Source organism: Stegostoma tigrinum, chromosome 23 (genome assembly GCF_030684315.1).
Source record: "Stegostoma tigrinum isolate sSteTig4 chromosome 23, sSteTig4.hap1, whole genome shotgun sequence".
In the NCBI taxonomy this organism is placed as follows: domain Eukaryota; kingdom Metazoa; phylum Chordata; class Chondrichthyes; order Orectolobiformes; family Stegostomatidae; genus Stegostoma; species Stegostoma tigrinum.
The window spans coordinates 46,146,016-46,169,648 of record NC_081376.1 but is presented as its reverse complement, the minus strand read 5'-3'; the positions used below and the strand labels follow the sequence as shown (position 1 = coordinate 46,169,648).

Sequence of the window (23,633 nt, the reverse complement as noted above, 5' to 3'; positions counted from 1 at the left end):
TTTCATTTATTGCACAATGTCAATTGATCTCTGACAAAAGCATCATAAAAATTTAAAACTGAGGAAATCAGAATTAAAACTAACATGATTAAAAAAAAGTCTGATGGAGACCCTCTTGTGGCACAATGGTAGCGTCCCTGCCCATAAACCAAGCGTTCCCGGTTCAAGTCCCACCATTCTAGGTAGCTGTGGGCGTCAGTGGGCTTGAATACACCTCCTCCCACCCACCCTCCTGCAAAAATTCCATCCCCTATTCCCAATTCCTCCGCCTCCGCCGCATGTACTCCCAGGATGAGGCATTCCACTCCCGCACATTCCAGATGTCCACGTTCTTCAAGGACCGCAACTTTCCCCCCACAGTGGTCACGAACGCCCTTGACCGCGTCTCCCGCAACACATTCCTCACACCCTGCCCCCGCCACAACCGCCCCCAGAGGATCCCCCTCGTTCTCACACACCACCCCACCAACCTCCGGATACAACGCATCATCCTCCGACACTTCCGCCATCTACAATCCAACTCCACCACCAAATACATTTTTCCATCCCCACCCTTGTCTGCCTTATGGAGAGACCACTCTCTCCGCGACTCCCTTGCCCGCTCCACACTCCCCTCCAACCCCTACACACCCGGCACCTTCCCCTGCAACCACAGGAAGTGCTACACTTGCTCCCACACTTCTCCCTCACCCCCATCCCAGGCCCCAAGATGACTTTCCATGTCAAGCAGATGTTCACCTGCACATCTGCCAATGTGGTATATTGTATCCATTGCACCCGGTGTGGCTTCCTCTACATTGGGGAAACCAGGCGGAGGCTTGGGGACCGCTTTGCAGAACACCTCTGCTCAGTTCGCAACAAACAACTGCACCTCCCAGTCGCGAACCATTTCAACTCCCCCTCCCATTCCTCAGACGACATGTCCATCATGGGCCTCCTGCAGTGCCACAAGGATGCCACCCGAAGGTTGCAGGAACAGCAACTCATATTCCCCTTGGGAACCCTGCAGCCCAATGGTATCAATGTGGACTTCACCAGCTTCAAAATCTCCCCTTCCCCCAATGCATCCCAAAATCAGCCCAGTTCGTCCCCTCCCCCCACTGCATCCCAAAACCAGCCCAGCTCGTCCCCTCCCCCCACTGCATCCCAAAACCAGCCCAGCCTGTCTCTGCTTCCCTAACCTGTTCTTCCTCTCACCCATACCTTCCTCCCACCTCAAGTCGCACCTCTATTTCCTACCTACCACCTCATCCCGTCTCCTTGACCTGTCCATCTTCCCTGGACTGACCTATCCCCTCCCTACCTCCTCACCTATGCTGTCCTCTCTACCTATCTTGTTTTCTCTCCATCTTTGGTCCGCCTCCCCCTCTCTCCCTATTTATTCCAGAACGCTCACCCCATCCCCCTCTCTGATGAAGGGTCTAGGCCTGAAACATCTGCTTTTGTGCTCCTGAGATGCTGCTTGGCCTGCTGTTTTCATCCAGCTCCACACTTTGTAATCTTGGATTCTCCAGCATCTGCAGTTCCCATTATCACTTTCATCCAACCAGTCCATTTTGAACAAAATCCCAAACTAAACTAGCTCCACCTGCCTGCTCCTTGCCCATATCCCTACAAATCTTTCCTATTAATATTATCCAAATGTCTTTTAAACATTGTTATTTGACCCACATCTACCACTTCCTCAGGAATGTCATTCCACACGCAAATACCCTCTGCGTAAAAAAATTGCCCATCGTGTCTGTTTTTAAAATCTCTCACCTGACAAATGTCCCCCCCCCCCCCCCGGTCTCGAAATCCCCCATCCTCGGGAAGAGGCAACTGCCATGAGCTGTACGTATACCCCTCATTAATGTGCAAACTCCACACAGATGGTCACCCCGAGGCTGGAATCGAACGGGCATCCTTGGTGCCGTGAGGCAGCAGGGCCAACCACTGACTTGCAGGGGGTGGTGTGGATGTGACTGGGGTCGCACGGGCAGGATGGGCAGAATGGCCTGTCCTCTCAACAGCTCACATGATACGATCCACCGGATTGCTGTGAGTTTCGGTGATGAGGAGAACGAACGAAGCAGGGATGATGATCAGACGGTTGCTGTGTTGACGGGGGGGGGCGGGGAGGCGTTGTGAATGACAGGTGTGACTGCCAATGAGTTGCACTGAATGCTGCTCCTGCTCTCTGGGGCATGCGCTCGCGCCGGATCTGTTTGATTGCCCGACCGGACCCCTTAGCAACCGGCGCCTTGGCAACAGGCCGGGGCAGTGACGGGAGGTGGAGGACGTTGCGGCTCCGATACCGGTGATCATGAGGCAGGTGAGGGAGGCCTGGCCTGACGCCTCTCCCCACTTTGTCCTCCACGTCGGCGGCTACGGCACCCCCACCCCACCACCACCACCACCATCATCATCATCATCATCATCCTCCTCCTCTCTGTTCTTATTTTTAATTAAATTTGTCTCATAGTCTGTCTCTTCGCCGTCAGGCGCTGGTCGACGACACCGAGGACGTGTCCCTGGATTTCGGTACCGAGGAGGAGGAGGAACTGGCGCTGAGGAAAAACAGGATCAGGTGAAATGCGGCGCGCACGGGCGGGTTGATGGACTCCTGGGTCACGGGTGTGCCCAGGTAACGCTGACCGCCCCCCCTCCCGGGTCACGGGTGTGCCCAGGTAACGCTGACCTGTCACGGGTGTGCCCAGGTAACGCTGATCGCCCCCCCCGGGGTCACGGGTGTGCCCGTCCCCTGTAGTCATTGGTGAGACCAGGCGTTACTGACTGCCCCCTGGGGTATGTGGCCCAGTAATGTCAGTGACGTTATTCCTCTCCCATTGTGTTAGGAAAACTGTATGAGAAACACTTAACTGAATTCACCTCTTACTGGCTGTCCTTGGGAAAAGGGCCAAAGCCTGTATAAGTGAGTGTTGTCATCTGACCAAATTTGCCATGTAGGCTCACACAAGGGTCTTTAATCCAGTGAACAATTTATGTATTTTTAAAAGTATGAATCTATATTTTTTTTGGTCTGCTGATTCATTCATTTACGTTTAAACAGCACAGCAAGGAGGCATGTCTTGTGTGTGTTTCCCAATATTAAATGTGCTTTAAAGAGCTAACGCCAGTTTGAGGGTACTTGTGTTATATTCCTTTATTTTTCTTAGTCCCAGGAACTGTTCTGGATAACTTAGATAATATTTTACAGCAGAGAAAGGGAGCTTTTAGTGCTGATGCTCTGAAAGAACTTAGACCCATTGAACTGCTCTTCTTCTGTAATATTTTGTTAATGTCAATTCTTAATCATTGAGGAACTGGGAAGTAGTGAAGGGGTTAATTTGTGGGTATATTTCTAAATGGGTAAGTGTAAAAGATAGATAAACAGAGCTCAGCTGTAGATCAGGCATGAACTTAAACGGCTTTGTTGATTTTAGGCTTGTTCCCATGTTGTCCTCTCACTTATGTATGTTGACTCCTGAGTTGCTCTGAACTTATATATTTGGATGCCTGAGCCACACTGCTGTTTTTTTAATGGTTAGTCATTTAGTGACTATTTTTCTCCACTGGAAGACTAGAAGTCAAAATGGGCTGAAATTATTCACCTAGTGATATGTTAATTAAATAACGGCAGCTAGGAAGGATTTTTAAAAAACGTGTTGTGAGATAAATTTATTGGAGCTCTTATAGAGCAGTATTTCCAACAGATTTACAATGCAAATTCATTTTCAAACAGAATTTGGTGTGGTACCTAGAGTCATGCAGCGTAGAAACAGAAGCTGACAAGCACCCAAATCTGGCCTAGTCCCATTTGACAGCATTTCGCTTGTATCCCGTTAACCCCTTCCTATTCATATAACTATCCAGATATTTTTTAAATGTTGTAATTGTACCTGCCTCCACCACTTTCTCTGGCAGCTTGTTCCATATGCACACCACCCTCTGTGTGGAAAAAGTTACCCTTCAGGTCCTTTTTAAATCTTTCCCTCTTGCTTTAAATCTATGTCCCCCCTGCCCCCACCCTAGGAAAAAGACATCAGCTAATCATCCTATCCAAGCTCCTCATGATTTTATAAACTTCTGTAATGTCACCCCTCGGTCTACGATGCTCCAGGAATAGAAAACCCAGCCTATTCAGCTTCTCGCTATAACTCAAACCCTCCAGTCCCAGCAGCGTGCTTTTTTGCACACTCTTAAGTTTAACAACTTCTATGTTACTGAAATCAAGATGCACATTAAAGGGAATGTGACAGAATGGACAAAAGGTTGGCAATAGACTAAGAATATTTAGATTAATGGATGTATATAGGCGAAAGGAATGTAAGAATCAATTTTTGAGGCATTGATATAGTTTGAGCTTTTTAAAACAATGCAATAATAAAGAAGAATCAAATGATGGAAACAATCAGCAGGGTAAGCATATCTGTGGAGGGAGAACATGAACTTCTTTAGTTAACATCTCCGGTTTTGTCAGAACAGTGACTGCCTTTAGGGATTGTGCTAATTGTAAATATGTTTTAAAATTACTTTACAAGGGAGTCCAAGTGTGTAGGGAGTAGACAGGAAAGGAAAAGCCACGCTCACATTAGCCCCAGTGGGCTAAATAGGTGGTACTCCACATTTGAATGTTCTGATGATTGGCGTCAAGTATTTTATGTGAATATTTATTAAAATCACTTGTATATCTTTCAGCTTCCATGCTAAAGTATTGTAATTAACTTTGAGGTATATGGGCAAGGGAGGGGACTCAATCGGAGTTCTTTGTTTTGCAGGTGATGGCAGAGGGAGTGGGGTGGTGTGGTGGGGAAACCTCTGCATGAAAGTGATCATTGGGTAAGGATGTAATCAGATTTGGCTGGATTTCATTCTTCCTACCCATCAAATCTATGAATTATCATTCTCCACATTCGATACAACATGCTGTAGACGAGTTGTTGCTGATAGTTTCACCTTGAATCATTGCCCTTGGAAGATAAGGGGAGAAATTTGAGTGATACAGTTATTAATCTCATAGCAATCTCTATGTTTTAAGATTGATAACTAGAATACCTTCTTGATGTAATTTTTGATTCTTGAGCATTTATGGTGACCAAAATTATTGTCTCCTTGGTGTATTCTTGCCTCTGAGATTCATAAGAGTACTACCAAAATCTTATCTCATGTCTGATTTCGAACTGGCAGCTGCAGCACAACAACAGCTGTTGAAAAGTCTCTATTCCATTTAGTACGTGGGCTTTTTAAAACAAGACACATCATTTGATGCTGACTTGAATAAGCTAATTGAATTAGGCTGTAGGTAACTCAGCAGAAAATGTAATGTCTGTAAATTACACTTTATGAATGCATATCAGCCTCTATTTCCAGCATAACTGAAATGAAGAATCATGCTAAAATGGAAAAAGGAATATTTGTCTGTATTGTAAAAATTAAAGTGCATGATAGCTATCCTCAGAAAATATTTGTATTACATAGTGTCATAGAGATGCATATCTTGGAAACAGTCCCTTCGGGTGAACTTGTCCATGCTGACCAGGTATCCTAAAGTAACCTAATTCCATTTGCCAGCATTTGGTTAAACGCTTCCTATTCAAGTACCCATCTTGATGCCTTTTAAATGTTGAAATTGTACCTGCCTCCGCCACTTCCTTTGGCAGCTCATTACATACATGCACAACTCTGTGGAAAAAGTTGCCCCTTAGTTCCCTTTTAAATCTTTCCCCTCTCCCCTTAAACCTCTGCTATCAAGTTTTGGACTCTGCTACCCTAGGAAAAAGATCTTGGCTATTCACCCTATCCATGTCTCTCATGATTTAATAAACTGTCTTGTCAAAGAAAAGTAATTTCTTATGGGTTGAGCATGGAATAACTTTATGCACATATAGGATCATAAATTTATTTAATGAATTTCTGTGTGGAATACAAAATGAAATGGCTATTTCTAATGGACTAGTAATTTTCAACTTTAAATCCGTCATTGTAGAATGATGGAAAAACGAACATTTCCCCTGACCTCTGATGTAATTTAGCACCTTGGAATAACTGAATGAAACCTTTCCCCACATTTATTCAATACTAACAAAATGTGGATGTTCCTTACCATTTGATCATTGCCACAATAGTCTTTTAAATGGTTATCAATATAATTAGTGTTTTGAAAACTTAACATGCAAGAATTTTGGAGTCTACATCTGTCCTATTATAAAAACAAAAGTTATTTTATATTTCTCTTCTTGGTAAAAGAGTTGGGACTAACTGACATGTGAATGTACACCCAGGGGTGGCACATTTACGGTTGCATTATAGTCAGATGCCGAGCAGCAATGTATCAAACCACCCCACACGAGGAGAGCTGAATGAAATTTACTCAGTGAAGCTGCAGCATTTTGAGGATAAAAGTGTGATTATTACAAACTTGGAGGCCTAGAAGAGATAACAGTATATTGTGCACAAGCTTTCTTCCATTCTGCGGATAAGAATGGCTCTCTGCACTTCCTTTTATCTTACTGTAACAAACATTCTTGTGATTGAGTGACCTGCTTCCAATCCACCATCGATATTAATCATTAGCTGCATTCTAATGGAGATTCGCAAAGCAATCTAATGCTGGTTTGTCCCTTTAAAATCTTTACCAACTTGCTCTCTCCCCATTAAGGCTATGAGCAGGAACACAGCAGAAAGAGGACTAAAATATTACATTTCTACCCAGTGTGGCTGCATATTGCTTTTCTAAAGAGCTATAAAATTCTGCTTTGTGTAAGTGCTTACCTTCCTCATGATCTGGAATAGTTAACAAGCAAAGATGGTCTTGTGGACGTTTCATTCATATACACTTTATCATGCAGCCATGCAATAATTAATACACTTATGTTGCAGCACTGCAACCTGGCTGTGGCACCTATGGTCTTTGATAATTCACTGTGAAAATTAGCCTTGAAACTGGTGCAGCAACTTACTTTCAGCGCCAACTTCTGCAGTATCATAGTACAGTGAATGGGATGTGGGGGGGGGAAAAAGCCCTGAAAGCTGCTTATTGCAGCTCAGAAGATAATGCTGTTTGACTGCTCCATTATGTCTGGGAATGCTGCAATATAATTAGAAGAACCAAATATTAATTTCTAAGAAGAGAAAAGATAAAACAAGTTGACATTGAAAAAAAATAGCTGTTCAATTTTCATTTTGATTTTACCTGGTTTTGACCTTACTAAATCACGTGCCAGAAGCATTACATAAAATGCTGAAGTAACTTTATTCAAATTGGTTAATGGTTTATGTGCCCACTTCTTCAAAAATGTTCAGGATATCTATATATACTATCTGTTTCTGCATTTTGTGAAATTGGGCTAACCCTTGTATATCAGCAGAAATTCCCCCTTTTGCTTGCGTGGAATTTTATGGCACAGAAACGCACCATTCAGACCAACGTTTATAAGCTGGTGTTTTTGGTAAGCACAAGCCTCTTTCAAACTTGCATTTTCTTGCTTTATCTCCATTATCTTCTATTTTGTTTCTCTTGCGTACTTGTCCAATTTCTCGTTAAGTACATCTCTGCTATTAACCTCATACATAGCAGGTATTATTGAGTTGTACACTCTTACTATCCCCTGAGTTTAAAAAAAAAATTCTGCTCGTTCCTTTATTGGACTTATTAGTAACTATGTTGTATTTGTGGACTTTTAATATTAGGTTTCCTTACCAGTGGAAGCATCTCCATGTCCACTCTGTTGAATCCATATAAGAATTTAAAGACTTTAGAACATAGAACATTACAGCACAGTACAGGCCCTTCGACCCTCGATGTTGTGCCGACCTGTCATACCGATCTCAAGCCCATCTAACCTACACTATTCCATGTACATCCATATGCTTGTCCAATGATGACTTAAATGTACCTAAAGTTGGCGAATCTACTACCGTTGCAGGCAAAGCGTTCCATTCCCTTACTACTCTGAGTAAAGAAACTACCTCTGACATCTGTCCTATATCTTTCACCCCTCAATTTAAAGCCATGCCCCCTCGTGCTCGCCGTCACCATCCTAGGAAAAAGGCTCTCCCTCTCCACCCTATCTAACCCTCTGATTATTTTATATGTTTCAATTAAGTCACCACTCAACCTTCTTCTCTCTAATGAAAACAGCCTCAAGTCCCTCAGACTTTCCTCGTAACACCTTCCCTCCATACCAGGCAACATCCTAGTAAATCTCCTCTGCACCCTTTCCAAAACTTCCACATCCTTCTTATAATGTGGTGACCAGAACTGTACACAATACTCCAAGTGCTTTAATTCAGTCATTTTAGCCTTTCTTTTGAGGAGAAGAGCCTCGGCCTGTTTAGTTTTTGCTAAGTTGCATTCTCTCAGTTCTGGTGTCGTTTATTTTTGTATATCTTGTTTATGTATTCTCCTTTGTTCCCATGACCTTTTGTAATATGGAGACCAGAACCGTACTCATTAAGTCTGGTCTAACCACAGTTCTACACCTGTTTAACATAACTTTCAAATTCTTATCCTCTAGAGACGAAACCCCAGAAGAAAAATTGCATTCTTTCACTTCTGATATTATCTTTTACATATCTTGTTTGTGTCCTCTCCATTGTTCTCTTGATCTTTTGTAATATGGAGACCAGAATTATACTCTAAGTGTGGCCTAACCTCAAGTCTACACCTGTTTAACGATAGTTTCAAATTCTTGTCATTTAGAAATGAGATCTCAGAGGAAAGGTGAATTTGGGTACTGCTGCTTCAGACAGTACTACAGACAGTAGATGATTTAGACAATAGACAGTAGGTGTTGGAGTAGGCCATTCGGCCCTTCGAGCCAGCACCACCATTCATTATGATCGTGGCTGATCATCCACAGTCAGTATTCTGTTCCTGCCTTATCCCTATAAGCCTTGATTCCACTATCTTTAACAGCTCTATCCATCTCTTTCTTGAAAGTATCCAGAGAGTTGGCCTCCACTGCCTTCTGGGGCAGACCATTCCATATATCCACCACTCTCTGGGTGAAGACGTTTTTCCTCAAGTCTGTTCTAAATGGCCTACCCCTTATTCTTAAACTGTGTCCTCTGGTTCTGGACTCACCCATCAGCAGAAACATGCTTCCTGCCTCCACAGTGTCCAATCCCTTAATAATCTTATATGTCTCAATCAGATCCCCTCTCATCCTTCTAAACTCAAGTGTAGACAAGCCCAGTCGCTCCAATCTTTCAACATATGATAGTCCCGCCATTACGGGAATTGACCTCGTGAACCTACGCTGTACTCCCTCCAATAGCAAGAATGTCCTTCCTCAAATTTGGAGACCAAAACTGCACACAATACTCCAGGTGTGGTCTCACCAGGGCCCTGTACAGCTGCAGAAGGACCTCTTTGCTCCTATACGCAATTCCTCTTGTTATGAAGGCCAGCATGCTGTTTGCTTTCTTCACTGCCTGCTGTACCTGCATGCTTGCTTTCATTGACTGATGTACAAGAACACCTAGATCTCGTTGTACTTCCCCTTTACCTAACTTGACTCCATTGAGATAGCAATCTGCCTTCCTGTTCTTGCCACCAAAGTGTATAACCACACATTTATCCACATTAAACTGCATCTGCCATGCATTCGTCCACTCACCTAACCTGTCCAAGTCACCCTGTATTCCCATAACATCCTCCTCACATTTCACACTGCCACCCAACTTTTTGTCATCGGCAAATTTGCTAACATTACTTTTGATGCCTTCGTCTAAATCATTAATGTATGTCGTAAACAGCTGCGGTCCCAGCACCGAACCTTGTGGTACCCCACTGGTCACTGCCTGCCATTCTGAAAGGGACCCATTTATCACTAATCTTTGCTTCCTGTCAGCCAGCCAATTTTCAATCCAAGTCAGTATTTTGCCCCCAATACCATGTGCCCTAATTTTGTTCACCAATCTCCTATGTGGGATTTTATCAAAGGCTTTCTGAAAGTTCAGGTACTGTACATCCACTGGTTCTCCCTTATCCATCTTCATAGATACATTGTCGAAAAATTCCAGAAGATTAGTCAAGCACAATTTCCCCTTCGTAAATCCATGCTGACTCTGACCTATTCTGTTACTGCTATCCATATGAGTCGTAATTTCATTTTTTATAATTGACTCCAGCATCTTTCCCACCACTGGCATCAGGCTAACCGGTCTATAATTTCCTGTTTTCTCTCTCCCTCCTTTCTTGAAAAGTGGAACAACATTTGCCACCCTCCAATCCACAGGAACTGATCCTGAATCTATATAACCTTGGAAAATAATTACCAACGCATCTACAATTTCTAGAGCCCCCTCCTTAAGTATTCTGGGATGCAGACCATCAGGTCCCGGGGACTTATCAGCCTTCAGACCTAACAGTCTATCCAACACCATTTCCTGCCTAATATAAATACCCTTCAGTTCGTCCATTACCCTAGGTCCTTCAGCCACTATTGCATCTGGGAGATTGCTTGTGTCTTCCCTCGTGAAGACAGATCCAATATACCTGTTCAACTCTTCTGCCAGTTCCTTGTTCCCCATTATAAATTCACCCGTTTCTGACTTCAAGGGCCCAATTTTGGTCTTAACCATTTTTTTTCTTTTCAGATACCTGAAAAACCTTTCACTATCCTCCTTTATATTTTTGGCCAGTTTTCCGTCATAGCTCATTCTTTTCTCTGTGTATTGCCTTTTTAGTTATCCGCTGTTGCTCTTTAAAAGCTTCCTAGTCCTTGGCTTCCCACTCATCTTTGCTATCTTATACTTCTTTTCTTTTATTTTTATACAGTCCTTAACTTCCCTCGTAAGCCACGGCCGCCCCTGCCTCCCCTTAGGATCTTTCTTCCTCTTTGATATGAACTGATCCTGCACCTTCTGCATTATGTCCAGAAATACCTGCAATTGTTGTTCCACTGCCATCCCTGCTAGGGGTATTGTAACAATGAACTTTGGCTATCTCCTCCCTCATAGCTCCATAGTTCCCTTTATTCAACTGCAATACTGACACTTCTGATTCACCTTTCTCCCTCTCAAACTGCAGATTAAAACTTATCATATTATGGTCACTACCTCCTAATGGCTCCTTTACTTTGAGGTCCCTGATCAAATCCGGTTCACTGCACAACACCAGATCCAGAATTGCCTCCTCCCTGGTAGGCTCCAGTACACGCTGTTCTAAGAATCCATCTCGGAGGCACTCCACAAACTCCGTTTCTTGGGGTCAAGTACCATCCTGATTCTCCCAGTCTACCCGCTTGTTGAAATCTCCCATAACAACTGTAGTGATACCTTTGTGACAGGCCAATTTCAACTTGCACCCTACCTCTTGACTACTGTTTGCGGGCCTGTAGATAACTCCCATTAGGGTCTTTCTACCCTTAGAATTTCTCAGCTGTATCCATACTGATACTACATCTCCTGACTCTGTCTCCCCTCGCAAGGGACTGAATATCATTCTCACTGACAGGGCCTGCCCACCAGTCTGTCCACTTGAAGCCACGTCTCAGTTATCCCTACAACATCATACCTGCCAACTTCCAACTGAGCCTCAAGCTCATCCACCTTATTTCTTATTGACAGGTAAAGACAAAGCTCTCAGCCACTAGTTGTGTGACTCACGTAGGTTTCTTCATGAATATAATTGAAGAAACACACCAGGAGACACAAGCACATCATATCTCTCAGGAATGGGTGCAAGTTTGCATCACACTGCTGGAATTGGTACTTTGCAATCAAGACTTTCCTCTGCAGTGCTAAATTTGCATCTTTTATGACTTTGCTAACCTACACTGCTATTCGTGATGATTTCTGTATCTGTACCCTGGATCCCTTTGTACCTCTATTGCAATTAGATTCTCATATTTCAAGAAGCTATTTACTTAGTTTTCACTCAGTTGTTCTGTTTCCTATTAGTTTACATGTCCATTCTGTGAATTCTTCTAATGTTGCCTTGTTCTGGCCTTCCTCTTAGAATTAATGTTAGCCAGATTTAACTCTTGCAACACTTGTAAAGGAATAATTCTGTCACTTATGCCCAATTTGGGTTCTGCCAAGACCATTTGGCTCCTGATTTTATTACAACTTCAGTCCAAATATGGACAAAAGAGCTGAGTGCCAAAGTTGAGTATGACTGACCTTGATATCAAAAGAGCATTTGACTAAGTGTGGCATCAAGAATCCTAAGCAAAACTGGTATCACTGAAAATTGGAGTAGAAAGCTCTTCATGGTTGGAGTCATACCTAACACAAAGGAAAGTGGTTCTGTTGGATGCCGATCATTCTCAGCCCCAGGACACTATGTAGAAGCACCTCAGGATGTGTCCTTGGTCAACCATCTTCAGTTTCATCGATGACCTCTCCATCAAAGTCAGGATGTTTGCTGATGATTGTACAATGTTCAGCACCATTGACGGGGCTTAGGTGGACAGGAAATCTTAGCATCTCCTCACGATTTTCATTTTCATTATAATTGTTGGGTCCCCCTCTATCAATCACCTGGAGGTTACCATTAAGTAGAAACTGAATTGAATTTGCCATATTAGTATTGTTGCTGTGAGAATAGGTCAGAGGCTAGTGCATTAACTCCCCTTCTCCAAAGCTTCTCCATTTTCTGTAAGGTGCAATTTAGGACTGTGATGAAATGTTCACCACTTGCCTGGATGAGTGTGGCTGCAACAATGCTCAAGAAGTTTGATATTGTCCAGGACAAAGCTACCCATTTGACTTGCACCTCATTTACCATATTACCATTCATTCCCTTTGCTGCTGGCACACAATAGTAGCAGTATGTACTATCTTTAAGATGCAGTACTATAAACTCTCCAAAGCTCCTTCCAAGCCCATAACCTCTACCACTTAGAGGAATAGGATTAGTAAATTCTCCACCGCCTGCAAGTTCCCCTTCAAAACACACGCCATTCTGACTTTGAACTATTCCAGAATTCCTTCGATGTGTCTGGGTCAAAATTCTGGAATTCCCTCCCTAACAGGGCTATATGTGTCCCTGCACCCCAATGACTGCAGTGGTTCAAGAAAGAAACTCCCCACTGCTTGCTGAAGAATGAGGGATGGTCAATAAATGCTAGCATGGCCAGCAACACCCACATTCCACATACAAATACAATTAATCATCTGTGTATTTTGTGTTATTTACTTCTGATTCCCAAGCCCAAATCATTTGTGTAACTGGCAAACATTAGTGATCTGAACACCTCATTCCACCTTCTGACAAAGTAATTTTTGTTACAGTTACATTTTTGCTGGTTATTATACTATTCTGATGTATTCTACTTCTAATTGGGTGGAACTAATGAAACTTTAAACTAATATCAAGCTGATTGCTATCCTTCCCAGAATGTCTCTAAAATATGCAAAACTTGGGCTGACCCCAAAAGTAAAGTAAGTTTCTATAAGGAGCAAAATGGTTTAGGCTTGGATAATTATTTTCCAAATAATCAACCCTAGAAGGCTGACTGTTTCATCCTATTCAGGTGGTAGGTTAGCTCAGTGGTAACTCAGGAAAATAAATATTGAAGTTTCGACAACAGTTCACATTACAGAAGAGGAACTGCTGGAGATCTTAGAAAACATAAAGGTAGATAAATCTCCAGGGCTTGATCAAGTATATCCCAGGATGTTGTGGGAAGTTGGGGAGGAAAGTGCGGAGCTCCTAGCAGAAATATTTGGATGATCTATCAACAGGGATGAAGTACTGGAGGGTGGCTAATGTTGCCCCATAGTTTAAGAAAGGCTGTAGGGAGAAGCCTGGAAACCGTAGACTTGTGAGTCTGACATTGGTGGTGAGTAAGTTGTTGGAGGTGATTCTAAAAGATAGAATTTACATGCATTTGGAGAGGGAAGGATTGTTGAAGGGTAGTCAGCATGGTTTTGTGTAAGGAAAATTAGGTCTCACAAACTTGATTGAGTTTTTTAATGAAGTAACCAAAATGTTTGATGAGGGCAGAGTAGTAGATATTGGACTTTAGTGAAGCCTCTGACGAGGTTCCGCATGGCAAACTAATTAGTAAAGTTACATCACATGGCACTCAGTGTAAGCTTGCAAATTGAATACAAAATTGGCTTTATGGTAGGAGAGGGTGATAGTGGAGGATTGGTTTTTAGATTGGAGGCCTGTGACCAGCGATGTTCCTCAGGGATTGGTATTGGGTTCTCTTCTTTTATTATTTAAATGATTTGGATGAGAATATGGGAGGCATGGTTGGTAAGTTTGGTGCTATTATGGAAAGTGAAGAAGGTTATCTAAGATTACAAAGAGATCTTGATCAATTGACTCAAATGGGCTGAGGAGTGACATGTGGAGTTTATTTTTGATAAATGTGAGGTGTTGCATTTTGGTAATAAAAACGAGGGCAGGACTTATACAATTAATGATAGGGTCCTGCATTGTCACAACCATAGAATCGTAGAATCATATAGTGCGTAAACAATTATGATGTTTTAAAATTTAGACATTTGGATAAGTTCATGAGTAGGAAAGGCTTGGAGGGATATGGGCTAAGTACATGCAGGTGGTAAACTAGTTTAGCTTGGGAATGTGATCAGCATGGGCTGGCATTGGAGGCTGAGGAGTGACCTTGTAGAAAATTGTCAAATCATGAGGGGCATGGATAGGGTGAATAGTTAAGGAAGAGTGCCCAAAACTAGAGGGCATAGGTTTAAGGTGATAAGGGAAAGTTTTAAAGGGCAACTTTTTCCACAGTGGAATGAATTGCCAGAGGAAGTGGTGAAGGTGGGAACCAATACAACTTTTAAAAGGCACCTAGATGCTAGATGAATAGAAATGCTTTGGAGGGATATGGGCCAAATGCTGGCAGTTGGGACTAGATTAATTTAGGATATTTGGTCAGCATGGAGGAGTTGGACTGAAGGGTCTGTTTCTATGCTGTATGACTCTATGACTTGGTCAGAAGATTGCAAAATCAAGCCGTATTGCAGAGATCTCTGTACACAAGAATGGAATTCTTCTGGTGTCCGGACAGATATTTCTTCCTTGACTAAAATCATGAGAAATAAATGATCCCGTCATTTATATCATTGCCATTGTGAGACTTTGCTTCCTGAAAATTAATTTCTCTGTTTCTACATCAGCACTTTACGTGAAAGGTAGTGGAATTCTGGAACTTGCTCTCTTCAAAACCTTCAAGGCCAAGTCAGTTGAAAATTTTGAAATTAACATTGTTCGCTGTTTGTTAGACAAGTATATAAAGGATTAAAGTATGTGAATGGATTTAAGATGCAGATTAGCCATGATGTATTCGAATGGTGAAATAAGCTTGATGGGTGAATTACCTATACCTATTCAAAGAGTGACTGTACTCCAACCTTCTTGAACTTGCCTCTTCTTTTCCTTTCCCCCCCGCAACATTTCTCCTTGCTACTACTTACAGTACCCAAGCAAGATTAATCCATAGTGATGACAGGTGTTTGTGTGAACTTGTCTATTCTGATTTTTGAGTGAACCCAAGAAAACTATTTTTAATCAGCCTGTTTTGACATGATTATACACCTTTGGGGCAGGTGTGACTTGTAGTCGGGACCTCTAGCCCAGAAGGATGCTAATACTACACCAAAAAAAGCCGCTGTGGATTAATCAAAAATAAACATTCAGTGCAGAATGAATAAAAAATAGGAAACAGACGACTCAAATTCCCAGAGATAATAGGAACTGCAAATGCTGGAGAATTCAAGATAACAAGGTGTAGAGCTGGATGAACACAGCAGGCCAAGCAGCATCAGAGGAGCAGGAAAGTTGATGTTTCAGGCCTAGACCCTACCCATCTTTTTTCTGTTGTTATCATTTACAAAATGACAATTACTACAAAATCTTTCAATTACATGAAGTTTATTACAGGCGAAAGAAACTTCAATCCAATCCATTTAGTTTATCCTTCCACACTAATCTAATGAGGAGCATTATAAGAGATGACAACACAAATTACTGGAAAAAACTCAGCAGTTCTAACAGCATCCGTGGAGAGAAAGCAGAGTTAATGTTTTGGCTTCAGTGACCCTTCTTCAGAATTGATTTTACCCAGGGGAAAGGTGGAATACATGCTGAAGGTGCAGTGGGGGGAGTGAATGGTAGGTGGCGATGGAGCCCAGAGAGAGAGAAAAACAGTTGGGCAGACAAAGGAAAAGGTAGAGATCAGCTTGGAGAAACAAAGCTCCTAATGGCCACCATTAGTGGCTGAGAATGGGTTATTAGTGGTAGCAGCCCGGGTTGTGTGTGTAGGGGTTCAGGTAAGGGCATAGGAGTAGGTGCTCAGACCCTAAAATTATTGAACTTGATATTGAATCCTGAAGGCTGCAAGGCCCCTAAAGAGCTCAGATAATGCCAGCTTCTACAATGGGGCCTTAGAAATGCCCACCCTGCTCCTCAATTGAGGATTCTGTGCTTGACAGGGCCCTCAGCCATGTCTGAACCATCCATGGCACTTTGGCCCTCACCTCGTCTCTTCCCTTCCACAGCAGGGTCAGGGTCTTATGGTCCTCACTTACCAACCCACCAGCATCCACATCCAAAGGCTCATTAGCTACCACTTCTGCCACTGCCAGCAGGATGCTACTAGACACACTTTCCCCTCCCTCCTGCAGGAACCATTCCCTCCAAGACACAATGGTCCACTCTTCCTCCACTCCCAGAATCTCCCCAAATGCCACGGCACCTTCCCATGTGATTGGGTTAGAAGGTGTTAACGCAATCCCATTTACTTCATCCTCACTATCCAAAGCCTCAGACACACCTTACAGATGAATCAGCGAAATACCTATGCTTTACTCAATCTAATTTACTGTAATTGCTGTTCACAATGTGGTCTGCTGTGTTTTGGGGAGATGCTTTGCACACCAGGTGACTGCTTTGCAGAACACCTATATTCTTGTGCACCTGTGTGCACAAAAATGACCGAGGTCCTGTTCCCTGCGACTTCAACAAACCGTCATGTTCTCTGGTCAACATCTCTATCTTGGGCTTTCTGCAGTGCTCCAGCAAAGCTCAGCACAAGCTGGAAGAATGGCATCTCATTTTCCACTTGGGGAAGTTGTAGTTTTCAGCACTCAATATTGAGTTCAATAAATTTAGGCCCTGAGCACCTTCTCCCATTTCTTTACCCAACCCCCCAAACACCAGACTTTGTCATTGCATGGGCTGCTACCACAAACAACCCATTGTCAGCCACTAACAGTGTCCATTTGCAGCAATTGATTTTCCCAGGCTGACCAGGGTAAAGCCCTTTGCTTTGTCTGCACAACTGATTATTTTCTCTGCCTGGGCTCCAGCTCCATCTATCATTTACCTCTTTCACCCATCTTGCACCCACCTTCTTGATATGTGTTTTCCTAGCTAAAGTCAGTTCTGAAGAAGGGTCACTGGGCCCAAAGTGTTAACTCTGCTTACTCTCCACAGATACTAACAGACCTGCTGTGCTTTTCCAGCAATTTAAGTTTTTGTTTCTGATTTCCAGCACCCGTAGTTATTTGATTTTTTTTTTGACCAACCTAAGATTCTCACTGTAAACGTGTTTGAGACTGAGTCACTGATGTTACACAACTGAAAACACCTATTCATCGAATCAGAATGTTGCACTTTACTTGAAATCAAATTTCCTTCTGGACTGATAAAAATAATATCAGGAGCCTCCCTGTATTTCCCTCTGTAGTCCAGGAAGCACTGAAGCTGATTGAAGCTTATGAGATCAGGTGTCAAGTATGGGTTCTTTCCTTTATGACTCAGTAAATAACTAACCGAATCATCAAGGAAACACTAGTTATCGCTCAAGAAGAGCAATGTATTGTCTTTGTCTTCCTTGAGGTGCCAAGGTGATTTGAAACTCTAAGCAAGAATCTCAGTGAAGCCAAAAGAATGTATCCATCCCTCAGGAGTACTAAAAAATAGCGAATGTCTTAATCTTTTCTCAGCTGGTGCTGTTTAGCAATGTGTCGTATTGTGGCCAACAATCTCAATTTCCTTCCCTTTCATGGTTTATTGTAAGTTTTGTAACCTACAACCCTCTCATGAGAAGTAGTAATTAGAAATTCCTGGTCTGTTCATTAGCTCACTGAAATTAAATATAAAGCATTTTGAATGAAGGCATGAGAGAAAACAATCAAGGAAAGAAACCCTGGAATCAAATCTTCCCTATGGAAATAACCTTGATTTTGGTTTACATTGGGGGTTGGGGAGACTGGGTTAGCACAGAGTAGGGTAGACACAAATAATTGGGCTTAACTGGTAATCCCCTAATGAAGTTTCAGTCATTACCGTAAGAGAAGAAATAGCCATAGTATTGCAACATGCTTCTGAATTGCTTTGAAAAATCCCTTTCTTCTCTGAGAAGAATAGTACGATAAGTAATCGTAAGTAAGAGTTGATTGCAGTCCACCTCTCAGTCTGAGCATTGACTGAAGGTAGTTGATACTTCCCAATGACCCTTCATATAACTATATCCGGTGGAGAAGGAAACACAAACTGGTATGTGTTTGTAACACCCTTTTTGTCCTCACAGGATCTCAAAACACTTTGGAACTATTGAATTACTCCTGAAACATATTTCCTGCTTAGTTGGCGAATGCTGAAGTTAATTTGCACACTGTAAAGCCTGACAATATTTGCCATAAATGGTAGGCGGCTTAATCATGTGGAGCAGCAGAGCTTTATATGATTCTGATGTCACCTGAGGCTGCTGATTAGTCATAAGCGGTTATTGTCGAGGTTTGTCCTGAGCAGCTCTGTAACACAGAGCTGTGGGCTGTTGCCAAAACACACATCAAGACAAACATTGACTGTGCCTGGAGCACCATCAACTTGGTGAAAGATGCTCCTTGGTCTGCCTGAAACATGTTGGTCTTTCAATGCAAAGAGTTGACCTCGCTCAAGTGTGATAGACTGGCACATTCCAAGGTCTGTGACTAAGTGCTGATGGACGCACTAAAGCTTGGGGCAGCTGCTGTCAAGGTGCAGGGGGGAAAGACTGCCATCCAGAGTCTCTCCGCCACAGTTTAAGTTGTCAAACTCTCTCATTTCCTCAAAATGAACATAAATAGTTACCTGTGTAAGTGGGAAGTGCCTCTTTTTTTGCAACTATAAAGACACTCTAAGAAATGGAATCATTTCAGTGTTTTGGAAAAGCTCAGCAGGTCTGGTGGCATCTGTGGGGAAAAAAATCAGAGTTAACGTTCCGGGAACGGTGACCGTTCCTCAGAACTGGGGTTCAGAATGGTTCTGAAGAAGAGTCACCGGACTTGTAACATTAACTCTGATTTTTTCTTCACAGATGCTGCCAGACCTGCAGAGCTTTTCCAGCAACACCTGTTTTTGTTCCTGATTTACAGCATTCGCAGTCCTTTTGGATTTTATTTGTTTTTGTTTTTTCCCTGCAAAGACTGTACAGATATGATTTAGAATCTTTGTACTTATGGATGATTTTTATAAATAAAGTAGATTTTTGAAGAAAGTGTTTTCTGTAGCTTAGTTGACAATTCATGCAATATTTTGGTAATGTTCCTACTGCCATCCTGACAGTAATCAAGTAAATTAGCACGAACTTGGTCTGTGTGGATTAGTTAAGCACTGATTGTATTCTTCTTGATTTGAGTCACTTCCACTATGTTACTTCCCCATATAAGAGGAACCTAGTATTCACTGGAATATTTATAGCCAGTTCTAGCAGTTCACTTTGCCTCTCTTCAATTGGAATCGGGCTTTCTCTTTACGAACATAATTTTCTCTGAGTATACCTAACCTGTCAGTGCTGTCAGCAGGTTGGCTTCCCTAAGTTATCTGCAGCACACCGCACCAAACTTGCTTCAGGAAAATTGCTTGTGCACCATTGTAGAATAATAGTAAACTTGCTGACCAATAGAATAGCAGAGAAAAGCATTTTGTATTATTATCTCACATAGTACTCTACCAAACATTAAACTTCTCATTGCCCCATCAATAATAAAGAATCCAGTGTTGCTTATGACCTTGTTCTCAAAATACACGCTTGACAAACAAATCACAACATTTGGTAATTAAGGGGTGCTCAAAATAATTTTGGCTGATTGTCCTGTTTCATTAGCTTTACCATGATAATCATCATTTATCTGAGACTTTATGAGGTATAATAATTACATTTGCTGTGCAATATTATTAAATTAGTCACCGTACAATCATTGAAATTAATGTTTCCTGTGAGCAATTTTTATTAGCTTCAAAAAGATAATGAAGAATGTTTATAGAAAAATTATCCAAAGTTGTTTGACTTCTGCTATTGGTGAAATACTGCAACAGCAAAATATAACAGGGAGTGTTGCTGTCAGTATTTAGTTGATTTTAACTCAGCTGTACTGTATCAAAATTATAACAGCTACAAAACATCAGTTCCCTAGTTCAACTTCACATTTCCTTAACAAAAATAGTCCCAAGGATCTCAAAACCCTGTGGATACAGATCTAGCAACTGACGAAATTTAGAAGAAACTATGAAGTTGAGAAAACTCAAATTGAAAGTAGGAAATGTTGAAATTTTGCAGCCACTTGATTACTAATTCTAAAGAGAAACAGTTTTGATAAATAAAACCACCTGAAACGTTAACTGTTTTTTTTTCTTGACAGATGCTACCAGACCTGCTGCAGAATTTCTGTTTTCTTTATTATTATTATTATTATTATTAGCATTTTGTTTGTGTAACTGTTTGATCATTCCTCAGTTTTGATGATGAGATATGCACCAAAACTGTAAACAAGGTCTTTCCTTTCTACAGCTACTAACTGGTCAGCTGTACGTTACCAGTATTATCTGTTTTGGTTCCGTTATTGTGCACATTTTTTTACTTTCATGTTTACAATACTTAGGTTAGAAAGTGCTAGGAAAAATAAAAGTCCTGCTCTCTATCATCAACACCGTAGGCATTCTTCACAAATTTGATATGTTATATATTATGACAGGTAGAATATAACATAATTTGAAATAATAGTCTTCACCTGTAATGCTAAATTACTGTGGTAATAGATATCCAGAGATTGAAATGTTTTGAATGCATTTGTTTATTCTTTGAATCCTTGCAATTAATATTTTAATACTTGAACCTTTTTCAGACATCCACTAGCAACGTTTTTCCACTTGTTTTTCCGCGTAAGTGCCATCATTACTTACCTCTTCTGTGACTGGTTCAGCAGAAGCTTTGTTGCCTGTTTTGTGATGATACTTCTCCTCTTGTCTTTTGACTTCTGGTCAGTAAAGGTAAGAAACATGGATCTGATGATTATGTGCTTAAGTTAAATGCAGTCTGTGGTTGTGGTAGTCTTTGGTGAGCTGGTTTGAATAAGAAGTCCTCTGTTACTAGCCAAAGTGGCTGGCTAGGCCATTACAGAGGCCACTTAAGAGTAAACCACATTGGTCAAGTTACATACAGGCCAAAGCGGATAAACTCAGCAGTTTTCTCTTGTGGCATTTGAACAAGGTGTAGAGCTGGATGTTCATCCAGCTCTACACCTTGTTATCTCAGATTCTCCAGCACCTGCAGTTCCTACTATCTCTGGGCATTTGTAACAGTTGACAGTCATTATGTAGTCACCATTAGGCATCGTTCAATGCAGTTTATATTGAATTCAAATGATATGTCCCCAAAATGTTACTCTGAGATTCTGGATCACTAGTTTTGGTTACAGGCCTGTGTTCCTTCCCCTCTCCCATTCAATTTCTCTGTGTGCTGGGGCCTCTGTCAGAAATACTGTGACTTAGAGATATTCAAGACTAGCTACCAGCATTGCTTTTTGGAAGCTCTACACTTGGGACAATGGGGACATGGAATATAACAATAGTTACTGCTCAACTGGCCATTTTGGCTTTGTGATTGAGCATACTACACAAGGAGTGTTATTTACTGATATAGTAGGAACTGCCGATGCTGGAGAATCGGAGATAACACGGTGTGAAGCTGAATGAACACAGCAGGCTGTGTAGCATCAGAGGAGTAGGAAAGTTTGATGTTTCGGGTCTGGACCCTTCTTCAGGTTTTCCTTTTATTTTGTAACTTTCCCTTAGTTTTGCTGCTTATGACATTCATGAAAACATCCCAGATGATCTTTCCCCATTGTTGCTGCATAATTTGCTTCTCACTGTCCATACATGGGTTGGAATATTCGACATCTGCCTTAATTTCTACCAGGAAGTTCCATTAGTAGGAACACAACTTCAGGAACAGCTGCTCCTCGGCAGCCAGGAGCCACACCCAAAATATTGTCCATGTGGAAGAAAACATTGACCACAGGTTCTGGAAAGTGCTGTGCGTCCAAATGTCTTGTTTGTGATGACGTTTTTGCCATGGTGAGAGACTTGCTGGTACTTAGCCAGTTACTAGTTTCTTTTTATTCCTCGATAAGTTGATTAGTGTTTTTTTTGAGAAATACAAGACTGAAAAGTTCTTTGTTGGACAAATCCTCCACCTATTGGCTAAGCAGTAAATAACACTGTGTAGAGCTGGATGAACACAGCAGGCCAAGCAACACCAGAGGAGCAGGAAAGCTGACATTTTGGGTCTGGACCCTCCTTCAGAAAATCTGAAGGGTCCAGACCAGAAACGCCAAACTTTCCTGCTCCTCTGATGCTGCTCGGCCTGCTGTGTTCATCCAGCTTCACACCGTGTTATCTCCGATTCTCCAGCATCGGCAGTTCCTACTATCTCTACACCTTGTTATCTCAGATTCTCCAGCATTGGCAGTTCCTACTATATCAGTAAATAAAACTCCTTGGTTATGACCACCCAAGAACAATTTTATAATGTTATTAATTATTCAGTAAACAGGCAAATGGAGTGAAAGATTCTTGTCTCAATAACTTCTCAAAAAATCTATATTTTCAAATATTCATACCTAATCATTCTTTCATAATTTTGTTCAAAGACTATTCATTGGGAGAAAAATGCAATTTCATGTTCTTTAAAAAGATAACTTTTTTTATTTATATATTTTCCCCTAGGCACAGAAGAGAATTCAAATATGTGTGTGATAACTTGTGGTAATTATTTCAAATTCACAAAATCTTACCATTATCCTATCTTTTAAATCTATCATTTTGGTGAATCTATGGAATTAGAATTTCTTATACCTCACCTAATAAGAAATAAAACTTAGGTTGCACTTTGTCAAAATTCCGCAAAATTATGAAAGTGCCTCAGATAAGTTGAAATGCTGAGACAATGATACATTGGAAAGCTTTTTGTGCACTGTAAGATTCCGTAAAGAATAATGAGGATAATTACCAATTTATATACTTTGGTGGAATTGGTTGTCACTATCCAGTTTGTGTAGCTGCCTCAACTGCTGTCTTTATGCAACACCCAAATATGATGTCCAGGAAATCTTCTTTTTATCTTGCCACGATCCTTCAGTTTGTGCCCACACCCTAATCTCTCTAAGCATATCTCTTCAATAACACAACCTTATGTTCCCTTGACACCTCCATTCATATCTTGACTGAGTACCTAGTTTTTCTGACCTTGCCACTTGCAAACACTAAATGTTTTTATTGCACTGCTGCCATTCCTGTTTCTTTTAACACCACCATGATCAGCTTCCATCTCAAATCTCAATTCGGATATCCTTTGTGCAATCATCCTAAATTCGAATAATTTTCTGCGGCCTTTGAACAATAT

The 23,633-nt window shown here is 41.7% G+C and overlaps 1 protein-coding gene across 4 annotated transcripts in view; it reads left to right on the top strand.

Annotated features, from left to right (window-relative positions):
- Nucleotides 1-2,172: 2,172 nt before the first annotated feature.
- Nucleotides 2,173-23,633, top strand: part of LOC125462092 (Golgi apparatus membrane protein TVP23 homolog A-like) — a 74,470-nt gene continuing 53,009 nt past the window's right edge. For 3 of the 4 annotated variants that reach the window (XM_059654135.1, XM_048551612.2, XM_048551610.2), the window contains exons 1-3: nucleotides 2,173-2,314; nucleotides 2,484-2,569; nucleotides 21,076-21,220. In XM_059654135.1, the coding sequence (XP_059510118.1) occupies nucleotides 2,306-2,314; nucleotides 2,484-2,569; nucleotides 21,076-21,220 (240 nt within the window). In that variant the 5' untranslated portion in view covers nucleotides 2,173-2,305. The remainder of the gene's footprint in view (nucleotides 2,315-2,483; nucleotides 2,570-21,075; nucleotides 21,221-23,633) is intronic. The other variant, XM_048551611.2, reaches the window with a different exon arrangement.